The sequence below is a fragment of the Sylvia atricapilla genome, chromosome 10 (assembly GCF_009819655.1).
Source record: "Sylvia atricapilla isolate bSylAtr1 chromosome 10, bSylAtr1.pri, whole genome shotgun sequence".
NCBI classification, from domain to species: domain Eukaryota; kingdom Metazoa; phylum Chordata; class Aves; order Passeriformes; family Sylviidae; genus Sylvia; species Sylvia atricapilla.
Window position 1 is genome coordinate 14,891,874 of NC_089149.1, and position 20,466 is coordinate 14,912,339.

A 20,466-nucleotide genomic window follows, 5' to 3' on the forward strand; every position below is an offset into this window, starting at 1 on the left:
CCTTTGGGAGGTTCCTGTGAGGGGGTCTGAGGGGAAGGAGCTGTGAGGGGTCTCTGTGAGGGGAATCGCTGAGGGGAGAGCTGTGAGGGGTCTCTGTGAGGGGAATCACTGAGGGGAGAGAGCTGAGGGGTCTCTGTGAGGGGAATCGCTGAGGGGAGAGAGCTGTGAGGGGAATCGCTGAGGGGAGAGAGCTGTGAGGGGTCTCTGTGAGGGGAATCGCTGAGGAGAGAGCTGTGAGGGGAATCGCTGAGGGGAATCGCTGAGGGGAGAGAGCTGTGAGGGGTATCGCTGAGGGGAATCGCTGAGGGGAGAGAGCTGTGAGGGGTCTCTGTGAGGGGAATCGCTGAGGGGAGAGCTGTGAGGGGAATCGCTGAGGGGAGAGCTGTGAGGGGTCTCTGTGAGAATCCCTAACAGGTCGCTGTGAGGGCTCTCCGTGGGGAGGTTCCCGCGGGGAATCCCGAAAGGTCCCTGCGAGGGGAATCCCTGACAGGTCCCGTGAGGGCTCTCCGTGAGCGGAGGGGCCGCCCCGTGCCGGACACGCCGGTGCCCGCAGCCCCGAGGGCACCGAAGCCGCCGGAGGAGCCGCGGCCGGCCTGAGGGAGGGAGGAGGCAGCAGTTCGTGATGACCGACTGAAGACATCAGTCAGAAAGAAGTCAGGGGTAGGCATTTGGGGTTTTTTTCCCCGTCTTTTTTGCCTCTCGCCGTCCAGCTTCTATTTGGCAATAAGTTCAACTAATTTTCCCCAAATCGAGCCTGTTTTGCCTATGGCAGCGACCAGTACACTGTTGTACCTGGTTTTATGTACTGACTCCGTTGATCTGCCCAGGGCAGAGGTGGCATTCTCATCGGTAGCAGCATTTAAGGCACGTAGATGTGGCACTTGTGGGCACGGTCAGCGATGGGCTGGGCAGTGACTGCCGGACTTGGTGACCTTAGAGGTGTTTTCCAGACTCTGATTCTGTGGTACACTGTCCTGACCCACGTGAGGCATGTTACTTTCTCTCCACTTCTGAGAGTGAGAGCGGCTGGGTGGGGGTCTGGGAGCTGGCCAGCCTCAACCCACCTTACTTTTCAAAAGTCTTCCACACAAACCGATGACTTGCTATTTAAGCAGGCTGCTCTGGAAGATGAAAGGTTGGAAGAGCTCAGCTCCTGGAGTCCCTTCCCCCACCTTCCAAAACCGGGAGCTTTTAAAATTAATTAGAAAAGGGGAAAATTACCTTTTCCTTCAGATCAATTCCTCAACTAGCAATTCTTATCTAGAACTAACTACAACATTCTGAATACACAGAGCACAAAAGTATCAGTGGATCTGGAGAAACTTTGAGTTCCAAAGTGACAGTCGAGACAATCCTAGCACAGCTAATAAAAGAATTTATTGTAAACATACGTATATTACACAATTATACAGTATAATACAGATAACATGAAGGATTTAAACACTCAGCATTACAAATAGGGGCAATATTCGTAAAGAGATCTTTAACTCTTCAGAAAGCCAGAGAAACATACCGTAACATTTCAACACACTGCACCTGTAGCATTCCACAAACACCTGAAGGGATGTGTGAAATTCCACAACCTCGATCCTATCTCCAAGCAATTCCCACAGGAACTTCTCACCAACAAATTTTTCTCCCACCACTATCCAAAATGCAAAGAATTTGTTGCAACAACGTTTCCTACATCTGAAGAACTAAACAAATGTGTCATTTTCTATCTGCTTTTAACAGTTTCTTTTTCTTCAGCAAACTTTATATACTAATAATATAGCATCTCCTAGGAGAATAACCTGTGGTTGCTCAGAAATGTAGCAATAGATCTCCACTACAAGAAGCCCATTAAAAAGGAGGGGTCTGTACCTGCCTGCTTGAGGGCCAGGTTCAGAGCTTTTTCTGAAACTCCATTCCTCACAGAAAAGCAGGACACAGGCAAAGAAGCCACAATTTGCAAACAGATGCCCAAAGATGAGCTCCTGCATCCTCAAAAGCTGCTCTGGGTGTTATCAGAATCCCAGAAACAAAGCCTGCAAGAGGCAGGGGCTGGAAATGCATGTGCATAGAGTCACAGAACATGCTGAGTTGGAAGGGACCCACAAGGATCACTGAGTCCAACTCCTGGCCCTGCACAGGTCACCCCAAGTCACACCACATGTCTGAGAGCGTTGTCCAAACGCTTCTTGAACTCAGACAGGTTTGGTGCTGTGCCCACTGCCCTGGGGAGCCTGTTCCAGTAACCAACCACCCTCTGGGTGAAGAATCTTTTCCTGATCTTCCACCTAAACCTCCTGTAACTCAGCTTCATGCCATTCCCTCAGGTCCTGTCACTGGTCACGAGTGAGGAGACTGGTACCTGCCCCTTGGGAGGCTGCTGAACACCACAATGAGGTCTCCCCTCAGTCTGAACAGACCAAGTGACCTCAGCTGCTCTTCCTACAGCTTCCCTCCAGGCTCTTCCCCATACTCGTGGCCCTCCTTTGGATGCTCTGCAAAGCTTAATGTCTTTTTTTTCCACTGTGGCACCCAAAACTGCACAGTACAGGAGGTCATTGCAGATCACAGCACGACTGAGTTAGCCCAAAAGGCTGCTCCCACAGAACCTGCAGACTGTCCGGATAGTGACAGGGATCTCAAAAATTCCCTTCTCTTCCATAAAGTGTTCAGGGATGCCTGAAGGGAGTACAGACCCCAAGTTCACTACAGCCTACAAAGCAGGGGGCCTGCAGTTCCCCAGCTACCTGGATTCCTCCCAACTCAACACTGAGCTGAAACATAATCACTGCTGCTCAACTCCACCACACTGACCTCCGCTGATAAAGTAATGTCAGGGCTAAGCTGTGCCCTTTCCTTTCACGGGCAATCCTGCACTCAGCTCACCCGAACAAGCCAGGATTAGCTTTTGAATCCAGAGCATCTGTAATGTCCTTCCTAGGGGGCATTTAAGTCCTTCTCTGAGCGTTGTTTGGATTTCATCCATTGGTCCCATTTCCTAGGTTTAGGGGTCAGGTTCTGCTACTCATATATCCAACAGAACTGCAGCTCCCTGTTACCTGTGATGAACTGAGAGGGGCTTTCCTGCAGACATCAGTTTTACTTAAGGTGCAGAAGACAGGTGGCATCCCATCTGAGGTACACAGTGCTTTCTTCAGTTTAACAACTGCACCAAACTTATACCACTCTCCTTCCAAGTGTGAAACCTCTCGCTGAAGCATTTTTTCGCAGTTCCTGCACGCTACTGCAGTTACCATTGCCTGTCTTCTAGCCCCAAAAAAGCACCAAAAGATAACATTCTGCTCCTACCCCAGGCCAAGAAAGCTAACTGTAGTTTAATGTTATAAAAGGCTTTGTATTGTCAAAGCACGGCACCAACAAGAGCAAGGCCTCAGTACACCCCTGTGAGGTAGGTATCCTGCTCCCCATGCTCAGAGATGGGGAAACTGAGGCACAGAGTGATTAAATCAAAGGCCATGCAGCAGATCAGAGACCCAGCTGAGATCAGCACACTGGAGGTTCTGGCTGTTGGCCCATGCTCCACCCATGACAGCACTGCCAGACAAAACAAGCATGCTGAAAGCACAACAGTCCCACAAGAGTCCCACCAACTTCACAATGGCTTATTCACACTACCAGCAAGCACCCATGGGGCAGGACAAAGGGGTGGTGGATGTGGGGTGGTCAGGATGTTGTCAACGAAGCTTTCTTCAGCAAGGTGTTGATAGCCAGGCTGCAGACATGTCTCCCTCACCAATGGTGTTCTTGAGACAGGTAAGTGCTGGGGTTAGTAGCAGAACTTCTTCCTGCAGTCAAGGCATGAGAGGATCTCCCCAGGAGCAGCAAGTCTTTGAGTTTTCAATCCTACCAGGCCTCTCTGTGTTGAACAGAACTTAAGCCAAAGCAGTGCTGCTCCCACAGCACTGCACAGTTTGGGCTGATACCTGGTACAACATTATGAATTGTACAACACTGCTGGTTATCTGCCCTCCAGCACTCTTCAAACCTTCTGGAAGCCTGGGGAGGCACTCACTGGGCAAGCGAAGCATTTCAGCCAGCCCAAGCCCACAAACCCTGAATATCGTCTTTGTTCCTCTCCTTTCCCATGCAGAACAAGCAGTCAGTCAAATCCTTCCAAGCCTGATTGTGGTTTGTTCATCTTGCTTGATATTGTGCCAGTCTACCCTTTCCAAGGTGACCAAGAAAGGTGGCACCTGACACCTCCTCTAGAGAGGCAGGGAATTTGGTTAGGTGACACTCAGCTGAGTGAGCTGCTGACAAACCTACCCAGCTGTGTTCTCAGTCACACACATCATGCCCAGGCAGGAATGGCCAAACTTGCTGCTGCCATCAGCCTTCTGCTCCCCCAAATTCACACCTAATCCACCCATCTACTCACATGGCCCACCTGAGCTGCCTTGGACTCTTCCCATATTCAGAGTGCCAAAGCAAGTGCCCTGCTCGCTGCACGGAGAAACCAACTCATCTGCAGACTGCATTAAAACCCATCATTTCTCGCCTTCAAAACCTTCAAAACTGTTCAGTCTCACCAGCAGAGCAGTCTCAGAGGGACCAGGCCTGTGGAGTCTCTCACAGCTAGCAACTCGATGCAAACTGACAATGTTTGTTCAGCCACTGAACATACACTTACCAAGTAAACACTGACATTTAACAACTTGATTTGGAACAGAGCATCATTTTGTTGCATTAAGGTGCATCTTTAGTTGGAGGTAACAATCTAGTAGCCCAATGTTATAAATGTAATAGTGTCCTACAGAAATACTGGATTTGTCAGCCCAACTTCAGTCATAAATCCACCTTTCCTGTAGCACCTCCTCTGCTCTATTTCATTGCTCCTCATTTAGTATCTTCATATGTTTGTTTGTGAGGAAGTCAAGAAAGGGAATATTACAGATGGCTTTGTGAATATTCATCACTGTGATCTCTCTTGGAGTCCTGCAGGGAATGCATCAGAGATGCTATTATAATACACAAAAACCACATGTCCATAAAGCAGCAAGTCAAAAATAACAATCAAAGCAAAAAAAAGTATATAAGAGCAGGTGTTAGAGTAATGCAGGGAAAGCATTAAAATATCACAGCACAAAAAAAGCCACTCAAATGACTGGGGGGAACCTCTTGGGCACTGGACAGGAAAATCAAATAAATACTAAAGTATGAATTCTTGAACATGTATAGCATAATTGTTGTGTATGTACTTTGATATATAACATTATACTTTTAAATATACTTTTTAATATATTATGTAAATATTTATATATTACATACAAGTGAATATTTAAACTGAGCATTTTCTCGTAGTGTTTGGGTTTTTTAAATCAATTTAAGCTATCTCAAATCATGCTGCTGATCAGAAATCAAAATGTAGCCTAATCATTAGATATTAAAAAAAATTCTTCCCTGTTAGGGTGCTGAGGCCCTGGCACAGGGTGCCCAGAGAAGCTGTGGATGCCCCATCCCTGGAAGTGTCCAAGGTCGGGCTGGATGGGGCTTAGAGGAGCCTGGGATGGTGGCAGGTGTCCCTGCCCATGGCAGGGAGTAGAACAAGATGATCTTTAAGGTCTCTTCCAATACAAATAATTTTATGATTCTATAAAAATTTCTCAGCATTTGAGGCAGAAAAGTGTGTATCAGTAAAAAAGAGAGATTATTTAGGTTATTTAAGTTCTGGTAGGCCATGCCTAAGTTGTCTACACAGTAACCTGGGACAAGAGTGAGCAGGTCCTTCCAGTGTGGCTCTGCAGAAACATGTCATCTGCCTCTGAGGCAAGGCAACACCAGGGAATCCTGCCTTGGTTTTTAATGTTTATGTTTCCATCCTTTCCTACTAGGGAGCCACGAAATGACAAACCCCTCTTAAGGCTTGGTTCTTCTCAGAGTATAGTCCATAAATCCCCTGAGTCTCATGGTCTGAGGCACACAAAGCCATAGATTCCCAAAGCCATGACACCTCAGTGCCGTGGTGGCAGAGCAGTGCTGTACCTGTTGTGAGGAGCTGTCTGGTACGCCACAGCGAGCGCTTGCCGTAGGATATCACTCATCAGCTGTTCAGTGGCCTGAGACAAGAGGCAGCATTGAGAGACCATGACAAAAAGGGCAAAGGAACTTGCTAGTCACTCAACTATCAGTGTAAAAGCAGCTGAAATTTTGGCTGGCTTCAATCCTCAAATGATCGGCACATGCCACTTCAAGACATCTGAGTGAGTTTTACTACTTAAGACATGAGTTTATCTAACAAAAAGAGACCCAGAAGTGTGCAGAGCTCAGGCTGCAACTTCCCAGTCTGTTTTCCCTCCAGACCTGCAGAGCTGTACGTGCCCCACAGGGAAGACCAAGCATTCCAGAGCCTGAGCTTCCAAGAGCATTTCAGGACCCTTCCTCTCACACACCAGAGCTGCTTTTGTACATGGCAGACTGCAGATATGCTCCTGGGAGTCAATACCTGCATCTCAGCCCTTTCCCAGTGGTCACCAGGCTGGTGTCAAAACACCCTCACAGAAACCTCCCAGCCTGGGCAGCCATATGCCCAACACTTGGCTTAACCAAGGCTCAGTCATAAGCTAATTAAGGCTCTTGGCTTTCTGAGCTGTATCAAGACCAGAGGAGAGGTTTCTGCTATGTTCAGTGAGGAAACCTGGCACAACTCTGCAATTATAATGGAGCAACCTGATGGCTACAATCTGTGTCTACAAATGGATGTATCTGTATCAGAGCAACTGTGGCAAGTAACAAGGAGCACAGCACAGGTTTGAGTGCATGTGCCACCTGGAATCAATCAGCTTTTGTAAAACCCATTTTCTGATAAGCTGCAGTCTGTAAAAACAACTCCAAAAATAATCTTTGGCATGAGATACACCAGAGTGCTGCTTCAAATAATCTGTGTTAGCCTTCAGTCCAAGCCAAAGAACTCCAGATCCCTGCTGTTCAAATTTTGGTGCAAAACCACTTCTCTGTTTTTCCAGAAGTGATTATGATAAAGAAATAGTTTTTCACACATGATAGAATTGTTACTCTCTGCAGGTATTCAGCAGTCTCCCAGCAGAGACAACCTGGGCAAAATAACTGAGTAGTATTTAGGAAAATACAGCTAACCTTGTATAAAACAATCAAGTCTTGCACAATCTGAAAGATTCCTCCCCCAGTTCTGAAGAGAAGGACAAAGCATGGGGTACTTTCAAAGTTACAGAATGCCAGTATCTTAGTGGTGGTGAGAACTTCCAAATCACTGTTCTGTGTTCAAGCCAACAGAATCAGTTAGAAACCTGAAAACCCACACAAAAGTGTATAACCTTCTTTGGGCAGTTGTGTATCTATCCATGCAGAAAGATGGACTTTGATTTGATAAATGCACAATAATAAAGATATTCCATCTTTTTTTCTAATTGTTGAGTTAATACAATTACAGACAAGCCCTTCCTGTGAAGTAATTTCTTACCTTTAAAATCATATCTTCTATTACGGATGCATAAACATTCTTTTGTACCTCAGCAGGTTGAAAAGAAATCCCTATCTATAAAATACAAGAGAGAAAAAAGAATTAAGTGTATCAAAAACCACAACTCACATTGTACTAGAATTAGATAGGATTAACAGAAAAAAACTCTATTACAAAGGGTAGTTAAAAAAGAAGCAAGTAGACATACAAAGCTTTTATCAGTATAAGCTCAGGCTTAATTTAAAAAAAACCCATCTGGGTAAAATTAGTGCTGCCTGCAGAAATGCCTCTGAAAGTCAGAAGAAACAAAAGCAGGTTTTAGTTTTTGTTTCAGAAAGTTCACACAAAACCCAGGCTGCACTGGGTATCTTTGCGTTGAGAATCGAAGTCCTATTTTAAAACTGTGCACATCTTCAATCCATCTACACACCACCTTTCCTGCACCCAACTATGGCCACTAAAACCACTTGAAACAGCACTCCTGGCACAGGAGTTCCACATCAAAAGAGTGTTTCATCCCTCCGTTCCACTCTCATTGTGCCTGTGCCTTTGTCACCTATGTAGCAAGAGACCAGACACACTGCAGAACCAACGTTTTGTCCCCTGATGTCAGCAGGTGAGGCGGGGACAGGGATCCTTTCTTTCTCCGGCAGTTGCTCCACATGAACCCCTCCTGCTGCCATGACAGAAAACTTCCCTCTCTCCTGCCCTAAACTGAACAGGAAGAAGAAATCCAAGCAGCAGAGAAGTTTGCTGAGGTTTACCACAACCCCTTTTCAGGAACTATTACACAGCTTTGGTCCAAGCAACAAGTCCCTATCTTTCGCATGATGGGATAGGAAGAATTCACTGCTAGGACTCCTCATCCTTCACTTATTTTTGCTTTTAGCCTTTCAAGATGATTTTTCTGTTTTAAGCCCTGCAAAAAAGCTACTCTGAAGCGAGCTCCCAGCTGGCATTCTTCCCTTTCCCCTGCCAGAACTGGCAGCTGCATGTCTTGAGTCAGAAGGTCTAATTTTTCCAGGGTATGCATAAAAAATTCATTAAAAAGTCCTGAGGTCTATATAGATGAAAGAAATGCAACTAAATAAATGTTGCACAACTAGCTTAACAACAGTTCTAATTAGCTTTTTGATTCACTTATTACCTTCTCAGCAGTGTCCCTCACAAACTCTGATGCAGGCAAGGAAGCCATGTAGAACTTCATCTCTTCTTGTTTCTCCTCCTGTTCTTTCTTAATGTTTATTTTTAATGGCTCACTAAAGTTGAGAATATCTACTTCCTCTTCATGTTCTGGCTCTTGTTTCAGAAACTGCTGTAGTTCCTCCAGTTTTCGGCACAGCTCCTCACCACTGCTGTAAGATGAAGGGCATTCTGAAATAGAAGCAATCAATTAAACACATGATAGGTTATAGAAAGCTGTTTATAAACAGATGCACACTCAAAATGTGGTAAGAAATTAAGGTAATTGCAAGTTATTTTTGTAGTGCCTACCGAATATAAAGACGAACAGAAATGCAAACAGTCATTGAGAACCTTCTAATTATATCTTCATGACACTCATGGTTCTCTCCCACATCTGCTCCTACACCAATCAAGAAGGCTGCATTTCATACAAAACCAGGCTCATGTCAGTCTCCCAAAAGCTTTTGAAGCTTTTTGGCAACTGGCAAATCAGTCTGCTGCTCTTCAACTTGCTTAGAGAAATGGAGCTTTTACATGTAGGCACCATGTAGTGCTAAATCATCTTTTACATTGTGACGAGCATTATCGTGCTTCTTAAGAAAAAAATCAGAAGACAGGTTGACAGTGAAAAGGCAAAAGGCTACCTCTTCTCTGAATGATTGACACAAGCCAGCAAAACCTTCAGTGCAAAGCTATGCAGTAAACAGATTCTACTCTTCAAAGACAAACACAAATACAGTGATGTAGATAAAAATATTATAAGGTGGATGTAGGCTTCCTTTCCACCTTCAACAACTGCAATGCAGGGCCAGACAGGCCAACATATAATCACTTCCATACACTTCTGTGAAATACCTTAAATCCCTGTATGGTCAGAACAGAAAAACATTCAGCTCTTGGAAAGGGATTATCTGAAGGTGAAACAAGAAAGCTTAACCGTGAAGAATCAATGAAATTAAAGATGCAATTTTAATACACACTGAAATGAACTGAGGAGATCCTAGAGCTATGCTAGTGGAATAATGTAGCAGCTGTAATACAAAGCATGAAGCTTCACATGAGCCAATTCACCTCACTTTTGGAGGTAAATTAACCCCCTACTGAGAGGGTTATTTTACTGAGGTAAATTAAGACCTACTGAGCTCCACACTGCCACTGCCAGGTTTTTTTTCTTTGTTCTGCACCTGAACTCATTCATAGTGTTTGCATGCTAAGTCTCAATAGGGGCTATGCCTACCCAAGGGCAGAAATGTTATTACTCTCATGCTTACTTTGTGTATCCACTTATAAATGATTACATTGTGGAGCAAGGATGACTGTCCACAAGATTCAGCTACACTGAGCCTCCAAGGGCCCCAAAGCACAATAAAAACCAAGAGAAGCCCCAAAAAGACATCAGGACTGGTAGGGACATGGGATTGCCCCACTGTTAGGTCTGCCCTTCTCCAAGTTTTGTTATACCAGAGTGAATTCAGTGAAAATAAAGCAAGAATCCCCTTCTCCAGATGTGGTTGCACACAGGCATTTAAGGAACAGTGTCTTTGGCAGCAGGGAGCTGCCTGTCCCCCCACACTCACCTGGCTCACTGTCTATCTGTGTCAGCACGTCCTCAATGGAGTCCTCCTCGTTCCGCAGGGCCTCGGGGTCAGGGGGAGTGTAGCCATGGCACCGACACCACTGCACCACGTGCTTTGTTTTCAGGGGGGTGATATTGTGAAACCTGGGATGCTTCTCTATGATTTCTTGGAGGATCTTTCTCACTGTCATTGCTCGTTGCCACTGTGACCAAGCAAAAAGAAAGCTCATCACACGGGCTAAAACATTTACAGTTAGCTTACAGTCCAGAACCGTAATCTAGGTTGCAATGGAAACCAAAATTTCTCAGGACTTCTGACAGGTCATATAAACTTTGCTTTATCATCCAAAAAACAATCTCACGAAAAGGGACACACATTTACAGGGACCTAGTCACATTTGTCTTGACTTGAAATGTTTCATCTCCCAAATAACGCCAAAGATGGCATGGTGCAAGAAATCCATATGTTCTTAAATTTTGGTTAAACTCTTTGATCATTTAAGCTGGCAACAGCAGAGGATCTAATAAAGTGTTAACATCTTCCTTGTAAAACTCCACACCAAGATGGCAAAGTTACGAAGAAATAGAGAGAAACCACAATACGAAATGTCCAGGTTAACTGAAATACTTATCTTTAGTGAATTGACAATCTATTTCAGCACTAGTACTGCTTGTGTCAGATCCCTCAATTCTCATTCTACAGAAAGCAGACACAATCCCATAACAAGACAGATAAATATGTTAGGTAGAATTCCCTTGACTGTAACATGCCACAAAGGAGAGATGAGGATAAAGTACTACCAGTTTGAAAAAATCTAGAGCTTTAAAATGCTTCAAAAACCATCTTACTATAAATAAACTGAAAAATGACCTTCAGCATCCTTTCTGCTTGAGAAAGTCTGTGAACAGTAAACTGTCTGAACACAAGTCAGTGCACCTTGCAGTAAAGAATGCTGCCATTTAAAATAACAGATTTATTCAGAAAACAAATCATAAAACAACAAGGAAAGTTGTGAAATCCTTTTTTGTGTTCCTATTGACTGCTTATGAAACATTGGAGGAGAGAATTACCTCGGCTGCCCTCCTCTTCCCAATGTTCCAGCTGTAATACTGTTCCACTGAACTGGCACAAAAAGAGCTTACATCCTCACCTAAAAAAAACCCACAAAATCAAAACCTCTATTAAATTTTCAGTAAGTGACATAAGATGAATTCTGGGTTTGATATTACTTAGCAAAGAGGAAGAGGGAAATACATTTCATGCTCACAGGCTCAATGGCTGCAATCAATTCTTACAAATGCTGTGCTCTTTCCAAGAGAGACTTACACTGGTTTTTGAATGCAAAACCAGCCTCCCTCTTGGTCACACACACACAAGACCTGTAGCTATACGCTGTTTTAAGCCACTTTTTCCTCCAAAACGCTATTATGTAGACCTGTAAGTCTGCCTTACTAGTCCAAGTATTTTCCTTTGGAAAACTGGATTTTTTTCCCCCAAACAAATTACAACATAAAAATGAAAAAACAGTGAAAAGGTTTCCTGGCAAAAGCACAAGAGCTCTATGTGATGAAAGCTTTACTGTGCCTCTCACTCCCTCTTTGCTGCTTCTGCCTGTGAGGGTCTGCTCTACCCAGACTCCAGGACCACTCACTCAAAGTACATTAGTTACCAGGAAAAGCTGACACATTTTCAATTATGAACATGAGTCAGAGGAATGAAATAATAAAATACCACACAAGATTAAAATGTTTCTCTGCAAATTAACCCCTTTTGTTTAAAAAAGAAGGTAAAAACCCCAGTAACAGACACATTTCAGTGCTGAGCTATGTTACTGTATTTGCCAGCTCGATGAAACCCTGGTTTTAAATTTCAAAAAAGAAAAATGAAAAGCAAAAAAGCAAATCCATTAAGGATAAACCAGGAAAAAGACCTACTTGCAGCCATTATGTGAAGAAATACAATCTATTTCTAACAAAAAAAAAAAAACAGATGAAAGATTTTAACTGCTAACAACATATTTGACTTTACTGGAAGAACCTAATTCTAAGCACCCTCAGAATAACCCCTGGGGTAAGCTCTCTAGGAGAATGGTTTCATTTCATTCCACCTTTTAATAACTTCCGTGGCTACAGAGTATGCAAGGCATTCTGTTGATACACTGATAATACAGACAAAAGCCTTTTCATTTACTGCTTACTTTTTTCAGCAATTAATGGAACCTTCTTCACTATTGCTGTTAAAAGCTGCTGGATGTTCTCCAAATATTCTATGCTGCAAGAGATAAAAAGAATCACAGTGAAGATTGCTGTTAGAAGCAACGAATCTGATGTAAAAGGTTTCAAAATCACTGCATGGTTTAAAGTCTTTGGCTCAAAGGCATTACAAATAGCAATGTGAGGATAAACTGTTACACCCCAATCCAGAGAAGGTATTTCAAACACACAAAGTGTCAGCATCTGAAGCTGCATTTTTCAGGCTGAAGAAACTGGAAGACAGGCTTGGAGAAAATCCCAGCATTATCTCACAAGCTTTATTACATATCACTTTGAGGGGCAACTAGTGCAGGCTGTCCCAGTAGGAAACACGGGAAACTTTGTATTTATGGGACTTGACTTAATCGGCCATAGTCTAATAAACTGTCAGGAACTGTATTTTCCAATGGTTATCTTATAACTAGAATCATTTTCAGGGTGTAGAGACTGAAAATTTATTCCTGTCTCTTACACACACTCTTCATCAGGGTAGTGTCTTCAGGGATACACTGAGATAACAAAACTTTACAAAACACAGAGACAGGAAAGCTGGAGCAATCAAGAGCAGAAGAGACATCCTACACACTGAAGAAGTATAAAGAGAAAATTCAGCAGTCTGAGTTCTAGTGAAAAAACACTAACAAGTACTTGCAAAAGCATCACAAACAAGGCACCAGTGATCGAATACTCACTATTTAATTCTAATTCTGAAGCAAAGCAGCCCTCATACTAAGTAATGACACAAGTATATGAGTTTAACAAGACTTGAGAGTCCAGAAGGTGGCCAGTCCTACTTATTTCAGATGCCCCTTCTCACAGCTGCATTTCACTGGGCACTGTGACCTGACTAAGGACACGCAATGGCTAAGGGACTTATACAAACAGAGGATGAGAAAGATTTTAGCAGCTTGTGATTTTAACAAAGCCCAAAACAACTGCAAATCTTCAAATAATGTTTCGCCTTTCGTGAACCGTGCATACAAATCCATGCACAGATAAAACGTTGCAACATTGAAACAAATGCCACCCAACAGGATTATAGTACAGATACAGAGTGTATGGGACTGACTTTATAATGTATTTCTAGGTCAAAGTAACACTACTGCACGCAATTCCTAGAACCACCTCCATCCCCCCAGCACTTCAAAGATCAGAAATCCTTATAGAGAAATGAACAATTACTTGATAACGTAATTCCCAAGTTCAGAGCTCTCTTCTGTTTTAACTGCTGCTTGGCCTTCTTGGGTACCCATGGAACTGCAGTTTTGTCCTGTTGAATCAGGCTCCATCTTAACTTCAAAGAAACAAAATACATTTTAAGACAGAAAGTACAGCCAGCTTGATAAAAGTACTAGACAGTCTTGTGAGACTCCAGTAAGACTAAAGGTCTTACATAACATCCCTTCATTTATTGTTTGCATTCTCATTGCTAAGAATGAACAAATTTGACCTTCAATTTTGCTGAAAGAGACCTACCAGAACATGTTCCCCCCACAAATGTCCACATGCCCATATCTCATCCTTGTCAGAAAACCCGTACAATCAATTGTTGCTGTTTTGCATACGACTGCCTGATGTACACTGAACTGCCTGGCCAATCTGCAAACAAAGAACTGGATAGAAAGCCACCAAGTTTTAACAAGAAGTGACATTTCAAAGTGACAACTTTTTGGAAGACATCAGTGATTCTGACATGTGAACTTTCTCATGTCTAGGACAGAACTCCGGTGAGACAGAAGCAGTGAGATGTGCCGAACCCAAATAACCAGGCAGTCTGGTCATGCAGCTGGGATGGAGAGAGACATGACAGTTCTGCCAGAACTGGACTGCATGTGTAACTCTGCCCCATGCTTTATTCTGGGAAGGACTGTGTCTATCTCCTTCCCCCGTGTGTGCACAGGGACACGTGCTGTCTGCATCTAGTGCAGCTGGAAAGCAACCTCCAGTACCTCTGGCTGAGAACAGCAGGATTCGGGGGTTGAATACTTGCTGCTCATGGCAGGTCTGCAAATATGGACTGAAACAATGAGTGTCTAAGGTACTCCTTGCAGTCTTCTAGAACATTCTCATTTTTCTCCACGCTCGTTTATGCTGTGGGATTTGTTGAGGGGGAAGTCATTGCTAAATTCCTAGTCCCCAGGTGTCATTTTAACTTGATTTAAACTCTAATAATAATGGAAATAAAGGAATCCACAGTCATCGAGTCTACTTTAATAGTCAGGCCACCTGCATAAAGCAGCACCAGCTTTTTTTTACTACTTGTCTTACTAAGAAATCCCTTTTTACCTTTGGCAACGGATGCCGTGGAGGGACTTGGGACAACTGTACTTGCTGCTGTGACTGCTGCAACTTTGCTGGTAGAAAGTGACTGTAGCACTGGAGATGAACAGGAAAAAAAAGAAAGGGATGGGGGCAACAAAGAAGAAAAGAAAATCAAATTTCATACACTGCAACAAATTAACATTTTCAGAAGCAACACACTCTATTCGCAGCACAAAGTTTAGGGATGAATTCCTTGCTACAATTTCTTCTATCTCTACTTTGGACCATGTATTCCAACCCTGACCAAGTGCTACCCTGTGTCAAAGGAGATTTTCAAACACCATCTGTCATCCTCCTCTGCCCTTTACCTTTGTTCATAGGCATGAGTATTGTCTGAACACCTCCAGAAGCTGTGTTTACACCGAGCTGTTTAAGCTGGCTGGGAACTGTCAGAACAGCCTGCTGTGGACTAGACTGATTTGAGTGGATTTTTAGCAACCCTGCAAGAAGAACGGAAGACAAAATGTTAAATAAAACACACCAGTTAGTTTTTCTCCAGCTACTTCTCTCCCTCTCTGCTTGAAGCAGGATGGCATGTAACCTAGCACTGCCACCCTCTTAACAAGCCACAGTTGGCTGAGCTGTCAGGACCAGTTTCCACTGACACAAGTGATGGCTCAAACGCTGTAGTGCTGCACCACAGTGTGCACACTCTTACATGCTGCACAGCACTCTGAGACTTGTAAAGCAAATCTCCTCATTACTCAGGGATCTTAAGCAAAAGTTGATGTAACAAACCTTTCAACTGAAGCAGGCTCAGCAGAGTAAAACACTCTTGTCAGGACCAGACCTTGTGCTCAAGGCTGTGATAAGCCAGTGAACTACAGCTCTGTTGTATTCACACAGCTGCTCTCAGGGAGGTATCCCAGTGCCTCTCACACCTCTGCAGTTCAGCTTAGCAGCATCCACAGCAGTCAGCAGGGCACAATCAACCCTGTTCCAACTCTGGGACAAGCCCAAGGCTGCTGTGCAGCAGGTGTGACAAAGGACACACCTGAACTGAGTGTTGTGATCCTCTCTGCAACGTGCACTGAACACACCCTTAAGGATGGCTAATCAGGCTGGGAAGTACATTAAACTGGAGACTGAACTAAATAACTGATTTTAGTCAAGGCCAAAAGAACAAGCAGAACATTCAGATATTAACAGCATTATCATTGGCAGCACTCAGTAACTTCAGGAGAAATCAGCACCCTCCAAGCTGTGCCACAGTCCAGCGGGTGAGGAGTGCTCATCACCTGTCTGCCAGCTCTCTCCTCCACAAGGAGATGTCATCTCCTCTTTCTGATGACACCCCGAGGCACGACAGCCAGCATTCTAACACTGTGATTTGGGCCTATGTCCATCCTTTTTACTGGTAAACTGGCTATTTTCCATGTAATTGTATTCAATCCGTAGCTAACTTTTCTTCAGATCGTGGAAATTTAGCAGGTTTCTATTTTAAAACATTGACAACAATAAACTTTATTTTCTCCACGGCAACTTTGTAACTATGATTTGTTTTGACACTATTATTAGCAGCAGTAGTACTGAAGCACAGCTGCTTTCCAAGTACTAAACATGCAAGTCCTGGTGAAGATGTCTCGGTTTTTCTTGGTTTTTAAGGATGCCCAGCACTGGTCAGTTAGGCTTTCACCTCCAGGCAAGAAGGCTCACCTAGTGCTACCCATTCCTTTGTGTGGACACATGGATGTGTCAGGGTAGGACAGCAGGAGATCCAACAGCAAGGCTGTTAAGAAGGGACCTTCTCCTTTTCAACATACCCTATCAGCCTGGTGGGTGGGAGATATTGCTTGGTACAAAACAAGGGAAAGTTTGAAATCCTTTTCAAAACGTTGCCTTTGAAAACACAAATGTTCAGAATTTTAACAGTTTTGAGTTTTTCTTTGGTATTACATTGAAGTAACTTTTATAGCCACTGTTCCTTCTGAGATTCTTGAATAAAGAGTTTTCCATGATGAAGTCAATGCCTCAGGTTATAAAAAAACCCCAAACAAAATCTAGACAGCATTCTCACATGTAAACAGGAGTTTTAATCTGAAAGCTATTTAGTATGGCTTATTTCCTCCAAAAAACCCTCCTGCCTGCTTTCCTTGCAAAGAGAAAAACACTGAACTGCTTCCTGCAGGATTCTGTCAGTCTTGGCAGTCTATGCTGTTCATTTTCAAGCTCTGGGTAAAACAGACCCATGAGAAAGGAGAAGTTTAAGTCTGAGTAGAGAGGAAACAAGAAGAGCTGCTTCAAAAAGACACTGTCAGATGAGCTCAATGTCACTTACTTTCTCTTTTCTGTATTCTCATTCTGCTTTCACTTCACAAGAAGCCACTTCAAGTGAACAGAACATGCCAGCAGGTAAATTTATCTAAACAAAAATTTCCAGTTTTAACTCATAACTCTCAGACCTGCTGTATTTGCCCTCCCTGACACAAGGATGCTGGAAATACAATAAAAATAAATAGGGAGAACACACCTTCACATAAGGGCAGCCCAATTTAATTACCTCATTTTTATTAACTTGAATGATCCAGATCCAGCCTACTTCACTGTACTTAATGAATTTTGACTTCAAAGGCTCCAGTTCCCTCTAATCAACATCTCTCTCCTCTTCATTCCCAACAGAGCAGATGCAAAGCCCCAGAGACAAATTCTGCTCATTCTCTGTGTACAGTGGAGTTTCACTTTCACAAACAAATTAAGTCTGTAGTACTGCTGGTATCTTGCTAGTGACACACTCTGCCCCTGACAGGCAAAATGCATCTTCTAGTGAAAACCTGGCATGAAAACTAAAATCCCTCTCCAATACCAAAGGACAACTCGTGCTGTTACATGTAATAGACACAGTCGATGCCAAATGCCAAATTATTAGAGATTTCCTTGGCTAAGCCAAAAGTTATGCTAACAAGATATTTTAGAAAGCATGACTTTCACCCACTCACAAACGCAGGTGACTAAATTCTTCCGTTTACAGTGAAGACATGTACAGAACTCACATCTGGTTTCTGACTTTCTCTAGGAAAGGTGTGAAGGGAATTTAATACCTGATACTGTAGCTTTTCCCGTCACAGGCGCTGCTGTAGTCATCAAGGAAGCAACACTTACAACACTGGAAGTCGCAGTCTTATTCACTGCTGATGAAGCAGACTGGCTCTGGCTTACACAGATCTGGTGTTGCTGTCCAGGTGTCTTTGCTGCAGGAGTTCCAGAAGATGATGAACTGGAAGCTGCATTATCTGCTTGCTGCATAAGAGGCAGAGAGGGATAACAACTCCCTTTTCATGTCACAGGTGATTCAAAAGTAACCACAACAAGGTAATAAAAGTAATAAAAGTAGCAACCCCCAAAATTTTATCTACTGTTTGTTTGGAAGCAAAAGATTCTCAAGCTTATATCCAAAAGCCCCCACACAATGATGGCACATACAGAATGGAGGCTGTGGCAGCATGGCACCAATCTCCACAGGCATTTTAGACGCACAGACTAGGGGCTCACAGAAAAAAACCATGCTCAGAGTGAATTCCAGTGCAGCTCCACTGCAGGTGGACAGCCTGCATCCTGCATCAACTGGATCCATGGCAGCATTCACTTCAGGAATGCAAATGTTCCATGTCCTGCCTCCTTCCTTCCCAGGCTGCAGTGCCACCGCTGCCCTGGGCTGGAGAGCAGTGACAGCCCCTGCACAGGGCCAGGGCCCAACAGCTGCTGCCAGCAGCTGGGGCAGCAGTGCAGGGCCAGGGCCCTCAGCAGCACCCACTTGAAGCTGCTTGGTGCAAGAAGAGCAGACCCTGCAGCAAGCTGACTGCAGAGAACACCCAACAGGGGAGACAAGCAGTAGAAGCCCTCCCCTGGGACTGTCATGGCAAGAGTGCAAACACTGCATGACACAACACTGGCAGTGCTGTTTCTCACCTGGGCCACCCCATTTGTGGGGAGGGCCACGGCAGGAGCAGCAGCTGTGGTGATGACACCTCCTGACACTCTCAGCACAGTGGTGCCAGGTTTGGAGAGCTGGGATGAGGCAGGCACTGATTTTATAGACCCATCTGATATCTTCACCAGTGATGTCTGTCCACTGGATGTAGCCTTTGAGAAAGAATGCAGCATAAGGAAATCAGTGTATTAGTTAGGGTTTTAAATTATTTTAAAAAGCCAAAACAGAACAACAACGAAACAAACAAGATAAATGCTTTTTATATTACTAGAAAATATTTTCAAAATACTTTTGAAAAAATCAAATTCTGGAAATAATTGATAGAACAAAATGATCACCTCAGAAATCAGAAGTCAAGTGTTGACTGTGCAAATATATGTCTATTAATCTTGAATTCTGGATTATCAACTGCAAGTACTCTTGGGGCATTTGAATTTCACAGAGACGACTTAGTACTTTTTAAAAGCACCTTTGAAGGGTACCAAACCCAAAGATTTTTAAGAGCTTTAGCAGGTGACTTATTTCCGAAGTTCAAATAAACATTTAAGTACATTTTTGCACCTGGCTCTACTCAGTTTTACAATTCCATTTCAGAAAGAAATCCCAGAGCCCATTTACAAACAGCAACCACAAGTTTTCACGGATTGCAAGCTGACCCCCTCTGAGAAGAGAAAGCTGGAAATCTGCAGTCTGATGAAAGTAAACCTTTGTGCTTTCCTCATCACGGTACAGCCAGCACCATAATTGTACAAAACCCTACATCAAACCAAACAACTATGAAAGGAAATGCTCTCAGTAATGTGTGGCTATGGTTGCTGTACTTTATCTGACAAAACTAGTACGAGAGAAACACATCATTGCACATTACCTGTGTAAACAGAGCTGTTTTCTGTCCAGTTATCACTTTGAGGGCTTGTCCTTGTGTGGAAGATGCTCCAACTCCTACAGTGCCCTGAACAACTGATGCTGGAGTCAGCTGCTTCCCAGAGCCCTGAGGTGAAGGCTGGCCAACCAGAAAGGTGCCCTGCTCCAGAGAGAAATCAGGGAGGTCAGCACTTCGAGACACAGATGAGACAACAGAAATCTCTGAGTGTCAATAACAGATAAAAGCTTGTGGCGACAATGCAGCCACAACAACATTTCATCTTCTGAACCAAGGCACTGCTAACTACACTGGATGCTCCTGCACTAAGAGCTGGATGGAGCCTTCTTGCTGCAGAACACCTTCTGATGGAAGCAGAGCAGGAGACAAGCCAAGTCAAGATCCAGACACCAGAGCCCCAGAACGTTTCATATTCTACAGAACCACAAGACAACCACCTAACACCCCTGCAGCCAGAAATGTCAATGTGCTTCCACTGAGATGCTTGTGCCACTGACCTGGGGTGTCTGCTTCAGGATGTAGGATGTATAGGTGAGGTGCTGTGACAAGTTACTGCTTGTGCTTTGGGTTCCCCCACCTCCTCCTCCACCTCCTCCTCCACTATTCGTAGAAGAACCAGACTGAAGACCTGTAACCACAGGAAAACACTTGACCCTCTGGTAATCAGACAGTGCCAGCTGCTAAAGCATCCCTGCATATACAAGTACTTGAAAAGACTTTGCCAGACATTTGGTGCCACATGTTTTGCAGTCAAGTAATGTTATTATTCAGTAAAGAAGAGTTCAGCTGTGCTCTCTTACAGCTCAGTTAATGCCATGAACAAGAGGAGTGATTGGAGAGATAAGGAGGACTGGTGGACAAGCAAAGCTCAT

At 43.9% G+C, this 20,466-nt stretch overlaps 1 protein-coding gene across 5 annotated transcripts in view; it reads right to left on the reverse strand.

Moving 5' to 3' along the window:
* Positions 1–1,357: 1,357 nt before the first annotated feature.
* Positions 1,358–20,466, reverse strand: part of YEATS2 (YEATS domain containing 2) — a 47,328-nt gene continuing 28,219 nt past the window's right edge. For 3 of the 5 annotated variants that reach the window (XM_066326030.1, XM_066326028.1, XM_066326031.1), the window contains 14 exons: positions 20,092–20,222; positions 19,580–19,735; positions 18,690–18,863; positions 17,822–18,020; positions 15,092–15,223; positions 14,748–14,837; positions 13,644–13,755; positions 12,407–12,480; positions 11,280–11,359; positions 10,210–10,411; positions 8,595–8,821; positions 7,448–7,522; positions 5,995–6,068; positions 1,358–4,947 (listed from right to left, as the gene is read on the reverse strand). In XM_066326030.1, coding sequence (XP_066182127.1) covers positions 4,839–4,947; positions 5,995–6,068; positions 7,448–7,522; positions 8,595–8,821; positions 10,210–10,411; positions 11,280–11,359; positions 12,407–12,480; positions 13,644–13,755; positions 14,748–14,837; positions 15,092–15,223; positions 17,822–18,020; positions 18,690–18,863; positions 19,580–19,735; positions 20,092–20,222 — 1,835 coding nt within the window. In that variant the 3' untranslated portion in view covers positions 1,358–4,838. Of the gene's footprint in view, positions 4,948–5,994; positions 6,069–7,447; positions 7,523–8,594; positions 8,822–10,209; positions 10,412–11,279; positions 11,360–12,406; positions 12,481–13,643; positions 13,756–14,747; positions 14,838–15,091; positions 15,224–17,821; positions 18,021–18,689; positions 18,864–19,579; positions 19,736–20,091; positions 20,223–20,466 lie in introns of those variants that run through there. The other 2 variants (XM_066326029.1, XR_010744371.1) reach the window with 2 other exon arrangements.